This window comes from Podarcis raffonei, chromosome 6 (genome assembly GCF_027172205.1).
Source record: "Podarcis raffonei isolate rPodRaf1 chromosome 6, rPodRaf1.pri, whole genome shotgun sequence".
In the NCBI taxonomy this organism is placed as follows: Eukaryota; Metazoa; Chordata; class Lepidosauria; order Squamata; family Lacertidae; genus Podarcis; species Podarcis raffonei.
Window position 1 is genome coordinate 60951480 of NC_070607.1, and position 14123 is coordinate 60965602.

Below are 14123 nucleotides of genomic sequence, written 5' to 3' on the forward strand. Positions count from 1 at the left end.
AATTGATTTTTAAAACCTTAAAAAGCAGCAGGAACCATATTTTCCCCACTCAAGAATACTTCGATGTGAGAGAGCGTGATTTCTACACTTTTTTTCAAAGTGATGGCACAGTCCACCAACATATCACAGATACGATACAATCCTGGATTTTCCCCGCTGTCTTTCGCAAGCAAGCTGTCGTCTTCCACTGGGATGGGGAGGAATGAAACGTAGCGAAAAAGTACAGTCTGCAAAGGATCCATCCGGCACTCTAGGTGGGAAATGCTATAGGGGGGAAACAGGGAACGCGAGCTGAATAGCGACCATCTCGCGTTGCTCCCCGCAACGCGGCCCTTCACCGAACGCTTTTTACGCCACTCGCCCGCGCAGTCGTGAGCCTGCCTTCTCTTCGCCGTCGCCGCTCAGCGTTATGCAACGGCCGTCCTGGGGGCTTGTGCTGACCCGCCTGCTCTTGGGTTTGTCGATGCTGTTGCTGCTGCCTCAGGGAACGTTGGGTGAGTACTGTACGTGGAAGCCAGGTGAGTGACGACGGAGTCTCTTGCGGCCTCTGAGCCTCCCTTTCTCGCCGCCACCTGTCTCTTCCCCTCCCGCCCGCTCGCCTTCCCGCCATCTCTCCTCGAGCTTAGAGAGGCTTCGCAAAACGCGGCGCGCGAGTGGGCGGGTCTTTCCAGGCGCCTGAGGTAAACGCGGGTGTCCCCCCGCAGCCCGCCAGGTGGCGCCGAGGTGTCCGTCCTCCTCAGCCGCGAGGCGGTTGCGCGCCGCCCGCCGCGTCCCAGGCTGCCAGAGCCAGTTGGGCTGCCCATCCTCCAAAGGGGACTTTCTCTGCCAGGCGGCCTTTCTTACTCCCGAGGAAGCACGCATGGGGAAGACCTTGTTGCCTCCCAGAGGGGTCTTTTAGGGCGGTTGACACAATAATAGTGCATTAGCGGTGGGGTTGTTCTACTTTATTCTGTGGTGCTTCACTAACTCATTATATAGATATAGATATAAATATATACACATATATATATATACACACATACACACACACACACACACACACACACACAACCGAGCTAGCTGCAATGCATAAGGTCAGTTAGTTAACTATTTTTATTTATTTATTTACTTACTTGATGGGGGGCAGCTGTAGAATGAAGAACCTAAGGTTAATATCAATACATAAAATCATATGGACAAGACAAGACAAAACAAACTGTGCAGGGTCTTTATACCTAGTTGCTTATCTAGCTAAGCGCTTTGAGAGCACCTGGTGATCCACCAGAATTCAGGATTTCAGGGCTTTCCGGTGGAGGGAATACCACCAGTAGCATTCCACCTGCCAGTACAATTCAGTGGACAAAGGGGGAGATCTTTGCTGGCAGAGTGACACAAGTGGCACACTGTCAGCAAAAGGAGCCACCAGAAATGTCTTCACTCAATCTACACACACACACCAACCTGGCATAGGGTGATTGTGGATTGCAGCCCATAAATTGCAAAGCCTATAAATTCTATACGGGATATTTGGCAACATGAGAAATAAAACTACCCCAACAAAAAATGAGATTCATGTTTCCATTACATCACATCTAAAATAAGACTTTCTATTCTTGACATGGCACAGATACCAAAGTGCATCTGGCTGCAGCCTTTGTTATTTGTGTAAGTGAATCAGATAATCTCAGATTAATGGTGTGTGAGCCTTTCCTGGTCATCTCTGTAAAAAATAGTGTGTTTTTTCTGGTGGTACACAATAGTACGTAGTACCACCACCTTTGGGGGGGGGGAGACAGGAGGTCTCTCAGACCCCCGTCAGAGTATCACACCTCATTCACTAATCTGGGTAAATGCAAGGCACGAGCCCATGTCCTGGCAGAATGTTGGATTCATTCCTGGCTAATTTATGGGTTCATTATTTTATGATAGTGTATGTATGTGCTTCATGCCTACCTGTTATTGCATTTTACTATTAGGAGGGCCCAAGATCTGTATGTATGTATTTTACTGCTTGTCAACTGCTACAGAGGTTTTAGCTTGAGAAGTGTTACAGAGAGTAAAGAGACATGTTCTATATTTTCTGTGGAAAAACTCCAGTTGAAAAGCGTTAGCTGGAGGATTTTTTTAAAGGGATCAGATTAAGATGGTTTTGTCCTAGACCTGCGGCAGATGTAAAAAAAATAAAAATCTGTGTCAAAGGTGGATTGACGACTCATTGCGAAGGATGAGGATCCTGGGTTCCTCCATTCCACTGACAAGCTGCCAAAGAGATCTGAAACTGTGCTAGACTGAGAGCTGGTAATTAATTTCTTCTCACTGGAGAAAGCCATCCCACCTCAGAAAAACTAGTTGCTAAGGATGGCACAAACCAACAAGGCTTAGGACCACCACCACGAACCTTGCAGAGCTTGTCATAGGCTGGGAGGCCTGGGATGTTTGTGACATGACAGTGTAAGTGTGGTAAATTTGAAATTAACAAGAACTGTGTAAGAACATCAGAGCTAGTTTCACTGGAGCTTGCAGAAGAGAAGATTAAGGATATTGAGTCCTCAGTGTGAAAGGTGTCTGCTAATACACACTGTTTAATGAACTCAACTTAAACACTTTCACTGCATTGTCAGTGTTTTTCTTTCATTATTGTTTGTTATAATTATCCCATATTTAGTTTTTTAGAACAAATATAGTGAAACTGTAAACAGGATTTTTACTTCCAAAGGCTTATGTGTCATATTAATCTTTGTCTTTTTATGTGAACCCAGAGACCTGTGATGTTGACGATTTACCAAAATTTCCCTTTTCTGAGGTCGGTTTCTTTATATGTGACCACTTCGCAATATATGGATGCAAAGAAGGTGCTGTAAGAGTGCATGATAAAACTAACACAACTACATGTATTAACGGTTCCTGGACACCGTTGTCAGACCCCTGTCATGGTATGTGTTGCTCTAAACGTGTTTGTTTATTTTGGTGATTTCTAAAAAGTTACTCTAATGCTTTAAACATAAGAAATATCAAGCTTCTCTTAATTTGTGGTTGTGATCGTACCCACACTTACTTAGAAATAAACTCTAATGAAATAAGAAGAAGTAGATTGCTGGAAGAAATATCAACAACCTCAGATATGCAGATGTCACAACCTTGATGGCAGAAAGTGAGGAGGAATTAAAGAACCCTTTGAGGGTGAAAGAGGAGAGCGCAAAATAAGGTCTGAAGCTCAACATCAAAAAAACTAAGATCATGCCACTGGTCCCATCACCTCCTGGCAAACAGAAGGGGAAGAAATGGAGGCAGTGAGAGATTTTACTTTCTTGGGTTCCATGATCACTGCAGATGGTGACAGCAGGCACAAAATTAATAGACGCCTGCTTCTTGGGAGAAAAGAAATGACAAACCTAGATAGCATCTTAAAAAGCAGAGACATCACCTTGCCAACAAAGGTCTGTATAGTTAAAGCTATGGTTTTCCCAGTAGTGATGTATAGAAGTGAGAGCTGGACCATAAAGAAGGCTGATCGCCGAAGAATTGATACTTTTGAATTATGGTGCTCTTGAGAGTCCCATGGACTGCAAGAAGATCAAACCTATCCATTCTTAAGGAAATCAGCCCAGAGTGCTCACTGGAAGTACAGATCCTGAAGCTGAGGCTCCAATACTTTGGCCACCTCATGAGAAGAGAAGACTCCCTGATGTTGGGAAAGATTGAGGGCACAAGGAGAAGGGGATGACAGAGGATAAGATGGTTGGACAGTGTTCTCGAAGCTACAAACATGAGTTTGACCAAACAACAACAACAAAGACAGCAGGTGACAGAAATGGTGGCCAACTCATGCCTGGGGCCTGCAGGACCCCTTTTTTGTGGGGGATATTTGTACTCAAGATGGCTTTGTTTTCTTGTGCTCTCAACATGCACTCCAGACTATTTCTCTCTGCATTCAGTGCAGCGTATTTACCAGACTCCCAACATTTCTATACAAGTTTTGCCTATTTGCTAAATTGTTCAATATTTTTCTAGGAATTTCTTGTGCAGTTCCTCCAAGTAGTCTTGATGGCTCTCACAATGGGACTGGGACTTATCCTTAAGAAATAGTGATAAAATACCATTGCAATGAGACTATATTGGTCATTGCAGCACCTTCCATTTCTTGTGATATTGTTGCTAATAACAGTAAAGCACAGTGGAGAGGGGAATTCCCTCTACCCACATGTGGAGGTTGATTTTCTTTTCATAACAATTATATCTGCAGTGATGCTATTAAAAAAGCCTACTGACTTGCTAGGAAGCTGTGTGCTGCTATGTCCAGATCAGTGATAGGATTTTATAAATACATGTGTTGTGTATATTTCCTACTTCCCTGAGTGCTCCAGTGTTTTGCCAATTTTGTCTTCCTTTTGAAGGAGAAATCACTGGAGACAGATGTATATTTGAAAATAAGCCAAACATTAAAAGAACAAATAGAATAATGCTGGAGGAAAACAGAATATGCACTTATAGCAGGCCACTGGAATTGCTGCCCCTGCCATCATATCTCTCAGCACTCCTGATTCATAAAGATGCTAGCTAGCTAGTTGTCAATGACAATCACATAAGCAGAATTATTTGACTCTTCATGTTTTCCTGTTAACTGTTTGATTGCTAGGAATCTGATTTCCCAATAGTGCAAAAGCTAATTTACGGAAAGATAATGTTGAACCCTCACAGGAGATGGATTTATTTTATCAACCAATAATCTTGCACAACCATTACAAAAGTATTCCTCAAACAGGAAAGCACTCGTCTGAAAAGCTGTTCCTCTTCAGAAATGTGCTTCATGCAGTAAACAATGTATTCAGGGGGCAAAGACAAGCTGCTGGTGGGCCTGGGGAAATGGTGTGGGGTTAAACCTCCACTCTCTCATCCACATTGCAATCCTAATCTGAATTGAAGCTTAGTGAGACTGCTTTTCCTGCAGAAAGTGGCCGGTTCTAAGACCACTTAAAAGAAAAGTGTGCTTGTCATAACATGCATTTGACCCTTAGTGGCTGTTCCTTTAGGTGATTATACTAAAGTTGCACAATTATAAATGGTGAACAAATTATAGCAACCCAATACATAAAGTGAGTCTAAATATTTCTTTTTTAATGATAATATATATTACTCCAGCTATTGGGTTAGCCAATGGTAAACATAGCCCTTGGACCAAAAAGGGGTTGGCCACTCCTGATCTAGATTAATGATTTAGGAGAGAATAATTTTTAATAAGTTTCATCAGAAAATACCCCATTCTCAAGAGAGCAGAAATGTAAATATTCTAGTTTTTAAGGAGTTCTGCTTTTTGATTTTACTTTTCACTTTCAGTTATGTGTGCCAATCCAGTAGTTCCGGATGGAATAAAATTAAGTGGATTTAGAGATTCCTATACCTATGGCAGCAGTATTACATTTGAATGTAAAATTGGATACTTCTTAATCGGCAGTTATTTTATTCGCTGTGAGGAGAACGGTTCTTGGGTCCCTGAAGTGCCATCCTGCAAAAAGAGTAAGGCTTTGAAAAAAGCACTGGATTAGAATATATTTTTCTCTTTCCACAATAAAAAGCCATTTAAACATAGGGAACTGACATGTTTAAAAAGGAGTAAAGAATGTTGGCCACCAAGGTGTATTTTTGTGTTATATCTCACAAAGTTCAGAGAACCAACTGAGCTTTAATTGCTTAGTATAATAATGGTTCACTAATGCAGAAGAAGGGGCAGCCCAAATTTGAAAACACATTTGTTAGTTTTGCATGTGTCTACTCCAGTGGGGAGGGCAGAAAGTAAAATCATAGTAGGAATTAGTGTCTGGAGTTCACCAGTGCTAGGAGGAGAAAATTAAGGAATCCAAGACAGAAGGTAATCAAAAGGTGGAATGCATAAAGGCTGCTGTATGGAGCTGCAAGTTCAGCTCAGCTAAGTTACAAGCAGCAAAGGCAAGGTTGGGGCTGTGTGTGTGCAATCGTAGGACTGCTAGAGTGGCAGCAAAAGCCTCACTGGTGCGCCTGTGCAGCTCTGAGTTTGCTGCTGCCCTAGTGCTAGCCAGGTAAGCAAGAATGTTGCTGGTGTTCAGCATCCGCCCCATCACATGAACTGTTGCTAGACTTATAGAAGTCAGTTGGCCAATAACCTGTTATACTGGGCCCACCATCCGTTTGTTGATACTATACCAAACTTAAAGCAGTGTGATCAACAGAGTCTGCACAGCTCTAGCAGAGTCATCGAGCAGAATGTCAGGTTCTTCCTGCTTTCCAGTAGTCAGCCTTTTCTGGAGTTCCCAGTTCAGAAAACTCTTTGCCCGGATAGTTCAATTCAAATTATATAAACTGTTCAATGTCTCATGACACAAGACAAAAAAAACACACTAGCTACATAAAATCTAAGAGATGCAGCTGCATCATGAACTAATCTACTATAATTCAGTTCTTGTGGTTTTAGAAATAAATCTTGTAAAGACCCAAGTTTATAGAGATCCACTAGCACTTTACCATGCTAGCTCACCATGCTATGTTATCACCATATAGCATGTTACCTTCAGCTTGACTGCTGATAACTTGGAAGTACCTCACATTCAGCCAGTGCTGGTGAATCCAACCTTGGCTTTATACCCACCACAGCATGTATACACATTCCTTAGAGAAAGGGAGGGTGGATGATTCCCTACTCCTGGCCTAGTACCTACACCTTGCCAAATGGTCTAAGACCTACACCTTCCCAAGTGCAATATTTTAAAGAAGTCCATTGAAATCTAGCTTACACAGAGATCTTTTTTTAAAAGATATTTATTAAATTTTCCAATTTTTTTAAACAAACAAAAACAGAACAAACAAAAAAAATTTAAAAAGACATATAGTTCGTAAAACATACCTTTCAGTAACAAATTTCTCAGACCTCCTCGTACTTCTCCTCCTCGTATTCCAATTAAAATATTTGTTCAGCAAATCCTTCACTTAAAGCATTACAGCTTATAATATTACCTTATTTTCCAGACCCTTTTCCCCCCATCTATGTTCCTTTATATCATTACAGCTAGAAACCACTTAGTTTCAATCCAACACCATTTAACTTTCCTTAATTTTACAATATTTCTGTAAATAGTCCTTAAATTTTTTCCAATCTTCTTCTGCCGACTCTTCTCCCTGGTCACGGATTCTGCTCGTCATTTCTGCCAATCCCATACAGTCAATCAGTTTCATCTGCCATTCTTCCAGAGTGGGTAGATCTTGCGTCTTCCAATACTTTGCGATGAGTATTCTTGCTGCTGTTGTAGCATACATAAAAAAAGTTCTGTCCTTCTTTGCCACCACTTGCCCGGCCATGCCCAAGAGAAAGGCCTCTGGTTTCTTCAAGAAGGTATATTTAAATACCTTTTTCAATTCATTATATATCATTTCCCAGAAAGCCTTAATCCTGGGACACGTCCACCAAAGGTGAAAGAATGTACCTTCATTTTCCTTACATTTCCAACATTTGTTATCGGGCAGATGATAGATTTTTGCAAGCTTGACTGGGGTCATGTACCACCTTAGCTTACACAGAGATTTTGTAGCTTCACTCATCACATAGATGTTAGTCATTTGTTTCTGAAAGGGTAACTCTTATCCCGTTTGCCTAATAGCATTTGTTTTACAAGCATGCCCAATGTGTGACTGCACAGAAAAACATTTCAAGAACAAAAGCTTAAGAATAATTTAACTTTTCTCCTGTTGTGTTCAAAAGAATAGAGTTTGCATGACTTGCCATGACGTAATTGGTGTTAAACTGTTTTGTGCCTTCTTACAGAGCTCAAAAACAGGGCCGTCTTAAGCATATACATTGCTGGGGTACAAAGATCTGCCTGGCGCTCCTAGGTTGCCCAGAGTTGTCAACCTTTTTTAAGGGGGGGACCCCAAAGTTGTTAAGGAAATAGTTGTTTACCTTTAGAACAGTTGTGGGATGCAGGGACACAAAGCGCCAACCAACGGAGGTGCCAGCGCCCCACGCACAAGGGTGTACAAAGGTGGGTGGGGGTTCCATGCTGGGGACGATGACAAAATGTTGGGTGGCACAGTCACTGGGCTGTCCGCCCGCTGCCTCCCCACACCCCTGCTGCATGGCCGCTAACTGTTTTGGCTGCGCATGCAGCACCTGGAGTGCCGTGAAATGTTGTGGGCGCTGCATGGCGCATCCAGTTGCATGCGCCAAGCTGCGAGTTCCTTTGCTGGCTTTTCCGCTGTCAGCGCATGTTCCCAGTGCCTCCCAATATGGGGTGCCAGTGCAGAATGACGGGGAATGCAAGCGGCAGCAGAGGAAACATCTCTGGACAGGATCCACATGCTCCTATTCGTCAGGATTTGTTGTTGCCATTGGCGTGTGGCAGATCCTGTCTGGAGATACCGCTTGCCTTCCCCATTGTTCTGCACTGGCACCCCACGTTGGGTGGTGCTGGGAGTGTGCGCCAACAGTGGAAAAGCCAACAAAGGAACCTGCAGCTTGGCGCATGCAACAGGATGCACCGCGCCACGCCCATGTTACATGGCACTCCGGGCGCAGCACTGAAACAGCGGCCATGCAGCTGGGGGAAGAGTTGACAGCTGAGCGGAGCAGAACCTGTCAGAACACTGCAGGCTCTTCTGCTGCGGGCTGCTCAGTGCAAGTTCGGGGGCAAGCGTTGGAGTCCGGCTGTTGGCAGCTCTTCCCCAGACTCCAACACTCGGCCCCAGACTCTTGGTCTGGCACCCCTAAGAGCCTGGCGTCCGGGTGCCATGCACCCCTAGCGCCAATGGTTAGGACGGCCTGCTCAAAAATCCAGGTACCTGACACAATGGCGGCATCTTGAATCTTGTGACAGATTGTATACTACTAGTCTTGCATTTATATCTTCCAGTTTTATTTTTCTTGTTATAGTTTATCCGGAAAATTGTGGTGCTCCAGTAATGCCCAAAGGGAGTGTGTATCCATTGCAACCTGAATACAAAATTGGAGATACCATCACAGTTTACTGCCATCCAAATCATTCTTTTTTTGATGAAACCACAAAGATGACTGTAAAATGCAAAGGCTACAATCAGTGGGATCCTTCTATACAACCATGTTTCTGTATGTATATAAATCCATATATAAATGTTCCTTTTAAAGCCATACTCAAGACAGATATTTCCCATTATCTACAGGTAAATCACAGATGGGCAGACACACCCACACCATTATATGTGGTCTTGACATCTTCTGAAGCTGCTTCATTCTTCTAGCAGTTTTTTGTTTACTTTTTTGTTCATTATTACATTTATATTCCACCTTTCTTCCATAGAGAGCAGGGTGGTGTACATAGGTCTATGTCTCCCAATTTTATCTGTTCAACAGTGGAATGCTGTTCGGGCCAAGAGACAGTAAATGGCCCAAGGTCACCTAGGTAGCTTCATGGCTTACTGTGGATTTGAACCTGGTCCTTGTCTAATCCCCCCCCCGCCCCCCGCCAAGGTATCTTAAGTACAATTTGACAGACTTCTGTCATGTGTATTTACATGAATGCTTTCACTTGCTTTCCAGAACATTGGCTGCATTGGTTTATTGGACTAAAAATGATATATTTTAATCCCAATTACAGTTGATATTTTTATTTTAGTGGTATGCTAGCTGCTGTGTGCACCTCATCATATCCTGTCCCTGATTAGAGATTTAGTTCTGGGTCCCTTTGCATGAAAGTTAGTACTGAATGTGGCTTACATGAATGTGGCTGGCCATGGGATTGCCCAGCTTCCATATATGAGCTTTCTTCTTGCCAATATCTAGAATTTTAGTCTTTGCAGTAATAATAGGTGCTGTTTCATACAAAACTTAGTTGCTCAGTAACTTCCATATTCCAATTAATGTGGTGGAGATAATTGCAATAGCATCAGCATGCAGAAGGCCTGAAATTGAAGTATTCCAAACCACTCAGTTCTTGTACAATGTTTTTAATATAAAAACAAATCATTAGTGAAAAAATCCATTGGAGTGATAGAGCAAAAGCTGCAACTTTGGAATCCTTTCATTTTGCACAATGCAAGAATGGGATGGGGTTAGAACCATGACAAATAGGCCAGGGCTGCAGAGTTGACCAGTGGAAGAAGTAAAAGAGAAGGTACAATACTGTGGCTGTGAACTGGATTGCACCCTCTCTTAACCTTTTCCAGGGATCTACAAACTAGCTATCAATATCTAATAGGATGCATCACACCAAGCTTTGCAAACATGACCTAAAAATCTTCCTTTTAGCCCCATCCCAGGAGAAAGAAGTAACAATGCCACCTGGATGATGAATGAATGTTTACTTAGAACAGAGAGACAGAGCTGGGTGTCATCTGCTTATTGATGACACTTCACTCCAGATCTCTTAATGGCAGCTCCCAGACACTTCTGACAGATGTAAAATAGCACAATATCATACATAATATCAGGAAGTTTTCTTAACTTTTTTGTATAGAACATTCTGCATTTTGCAAAATCAAGTTGCACAAGTATGATTTTTTTCCCCTATTTTGTGTGCAGTTTAGTACTGCCTTATATTATTTTTAATAGTTTTTTTGTGTTTTCAGCTAGAACATCACCAGACACTACTGAACTCTATATCCGTAATGGAAGAATAATCTATGGGGAGAAAGAGTACTACAACATTGGAGATGAAGTTACTATTCAATGTGATATTGGCTATATTTTGATTGGATCGCCTAGGATTAATTACATCGGTGGGAAGCAATGGTTGCCTAATATTCCAACTTGTGCTCTGAGTAAGCATTATATTTCTGAAAATACTGTTATAAATGCTAAATCTCTGACCAGTGAGAGATTTGGGGGTGCAAATGTATACCTCTAAGATGTGGTACCTGAAAAAACATATATGGTTTTATTTACACATGCATACATACTTGTCATCGGTTAACTGGAACTGTGTTAACATTCTGGTCTCTGCCCATGGGTACAGCATCTATCTCATCTCCAAGCTTAGACATATCAGGGTGCTTCTCAAGAAGGATACCGTCTTGCAGCTTTTGAGCAGGATACAGGAGACAACAATGATATCCATATCTAGCAAGGTATAGAGGGACCTCCACCTTAACTTTAAATGGCCAAAGCATTTTCACAGGCAGCCAAGCTGAACTGTGGTAGTAGCTGAAGGTACAGTCCATGCCTATCCATGTAGACCTGTAGGAAGACACCAGCTACGGTTTGAAGGTGAATGCCTGAATGGTGAAGTTGAGGGGGCACATGGAAAAATCACTGACAAGCACCACTAGGCCAGGGAAGACTGGATCAGCCTCTGGCTTGTCAGCAAGGGCGGGACATCCGGAAGATATCTATACCATGTTTTCTCCCAACAACACAGACATTGACACCCATAAAGTGGCCCTTGGTGTTCACAACCTCTTGAAGTACTGCACCATGCTGTAGAAGTACTTTTGGTTGTAGAACTCTGGACTGCAACCCTCTAGAGCAAAATGTGGATATGGAATGAATCCTGGGCACCACTAGTCCATGGGAAGTCAAGCTTCCAGAAGTCTTTGAGAATTTTTATTCTGCCTCTTACTTTTATAACATCTTTCAGGCAATATTTGTTTAGTACCTAGTCAGTCTCTCTGAAGATCTTGCAAGCTGAATTTACCCACCCCAAAGGCGATATTCAGGGGCAAACAACCTTCTCTGAAGGCTATATTGTAAATTGTCAGCACTAGGCACTTCTGAACAGGCACTGCTCTTTGCATCCCAATTTCCTGGTGCTGGATCATAAGGTGTTATCTCCTTAGTCAGAATGTAGAATTTTGACGTGGTCATTTGAAACATGACATAGAAACTAGTGTTGTCCCTGTTGTTGGGATACTGCCAGGGAGACAAAGGCCATCATGCCCCCACGTCGACTCCGGACGATCCATCAATCTCCCGTAGAAACGCAGTATCAGTCACTTAGCGACACAAACCTCAGAAACATCTGTCCACATTCCAAGGACTGGTGCATGCCCTTTCGCAGAGTTCGCACAACAAAAGATGCACTCAGGAGAGCATTATTTACAATTTTATTCAGTGTCGGTCAGAACAAAGAAAAACATGACTGCCTGCCTGCGTGTCAAGGCACAGAGAGAGAAACAACAGCTATATACAAAACAGAAACTTCCTGTGAGCAGGAAATACGCAGGCTGTGACTCACAACAGCCTTTCCCCTTTTAAGGTGGAATGGAAATATCCTAACAGTCCCAACCGTTACCATCCAGCATGGATAGCCAGATCAGGAATGTCTACTGCATTGGGCTAAATTCTGTGTTCAGATTGTTACTCATTAATGATGCAGCAGCCATGGTGACACATTTTGCACTCAGTTAAAACTGATGCTTTTAGGGTGTTGACACATGTATATTTGTATGCATGGATATTTAGTTTAAATGAAAATTTAATATCCAGTTGTATGTGGAATTGGGTCTTGTTAGTGGATGAATTGTCCACTCACAAACCCCAAGAACCAATAAAATTGTCAGAAATGGTATTTACAGACTAAAACACATTCTTTTTTTTTATATAAATATTTATTGAGGTTTTACATATTAAAAAAAACACAAACAATTAAGAAAAACAGAGAGAAAGAGAAAAAAAGAAGAAAAGCAGAAAAAGAAAAATCATACATTTCATAACGTAATTCCATTTACATGTTTCTCTGACTTCCTCACACCTTCCTTTTTTGTATTCCCAGTTACTTATTCTGCTCAGCAAATTCTTCCCCCCTTTCATTTATCTTAACTTTATATTTTGACATAATATAATTTTCATAGTTTCTTCCGCTGTCAATTCGTTTTTACATATTCCTAATAACTTTGTTACTAGATACCACTTTAATTCAATCCAACATCATTTTAACATTCATTAATTTTACAATATTTCTGCAGATAGTCTTTAAATTTCTTCCAATCTTCTTCCACCAACTCTTCTCCCAGGTCTCGGATTCTGCCAGTCATTTCAGCCAGTTCCATAAAGTCCACCACCTTCATCTGCCACTCTTCCAGGGTGGGTAAATCTTGTGTCTTCCAATACTTTGCGATGAGTATTCTTGCTGCTGTTGTTGCATACATAAAAAAGGTCCTATCCTTCTTTGGCACCAATTGGCCGACTAAGCCCAGGAGAAAGGCCTCTGGTTTCTTCAGGAAGGTATATTTAAATACCCTTTTCATTTCATTATATATCATCTCCCAGAAAGCCTTAATCCTTGGGCACGTCCACCAAAGGTGAAAGAATGTACCTTCTGTTTCTTTACATTTCCAGCATTTATTATCGGGCAAGTGATAGATTTTTGCAAGCTTGACTGGTGTCATGTACCACCTGTACATCATTTTCATAATATTCTCTCTTAGGGTATTACATGCCGTAAATTTCATACCTGTGGTACACAACTGTTCCCAGTCAGCTGGCAAAATACTGTGTCCAAGATCTTGTGCCCATTTGTTCATAACCGGTTTCACTATTTCCTCATGATTATTCCATTTCAACAGCAAGTTATACATTCTTGACAATATCTTTGTTTTAGGTTCTAACAGTTCTGTTTCCAATTTTGATTTCTCCACCTGGAAGCCAATTTTTTTGTCTAGATTATAGACCTCCATTATTTGATAATAATGAAGCCAATCACGCACTTTGTCTTTTAGTTTCTCAAAACTTTGCAATTTTAGTTTGTCCCCTTCTTGCTCTAATATTTCACAATATTTCGGCCATTTGGCCTCCATATTGAGCTTTTTCAGAGCTTTTGCTTCCATCGGTGACAGCCACCTTGGGGTTTTATTTTCAAATAAGTCTTTGTATTTTGTCCAGACATTAAACAATGCTTTCCTGACAATATGGTTCCTAAAAGCTCTATGTACTTTAACTTTGTCATACCATAGATATGCATGCCACCCAAAAGCATTATTAAATCCTTCCAAATCCAAAATGTCGGTGTTTTCAAGAAGCAGCCATTTTTTCAGCCAGCAAAAAGCCGCTGATTCATAATAAAGTTTAAGGTCTGGCAGGGCAAATCCACCTCTTTCCTTCGCATCAGTTAGTATTTTATATTTTATTCTGGGCTTCTTGCCCTGCCAGACGAATTTAGAAATATCTCTTTGCCACTTCTTAAAACAGTCCATCTTGTCCAGGATTTGCAATT

The 14123-nt window shown here is 41.8% G+C and overlaps 1 protein-coding gene across 3 annotated transcripts in view; it reads left to right on the top strand.

Moving 5' to 3' along the window:
- The first annotated feature begins 380 nt into the window (after positions 1 to 380).
- The window catches only part of LOC128416146 (membrane cofactor protein-like), a 37467-nt gene continuing 23724 nt past the window's right edge, over positions 381 to 14123 (top strand). The window contains exons 1-5 of one of the 3 annotated variants that reach the window (XM_053393433.1): positions 381 to 494; positions 2739 to 2912; positions 5314 to 5493; positions 8873 to 9064; positions 10543 to 10734. In XM_053393433.1, the coding sequence (XP_053249408.1) occupies positions 410 to 494; positions 2739 to 2912; positions 5314 to 5493; positions 8873 to 9064; positions 10543 to 10734 (823 nt within the window). In that variant the 5' untranslated portion in view covers positions 381 to 409. Of the gene's footprint in view, positions 495 to 816; positions 929 to 2738; positions 2913 to 5313; positions 5494 to 8872; positions 9065 to 10542; positions 10735 to 14123 lie in introns of those variants that run through there. The other 2 variants (XM_053393431.1, XM_053393432.1) reach the window with 2 other exon arrangements.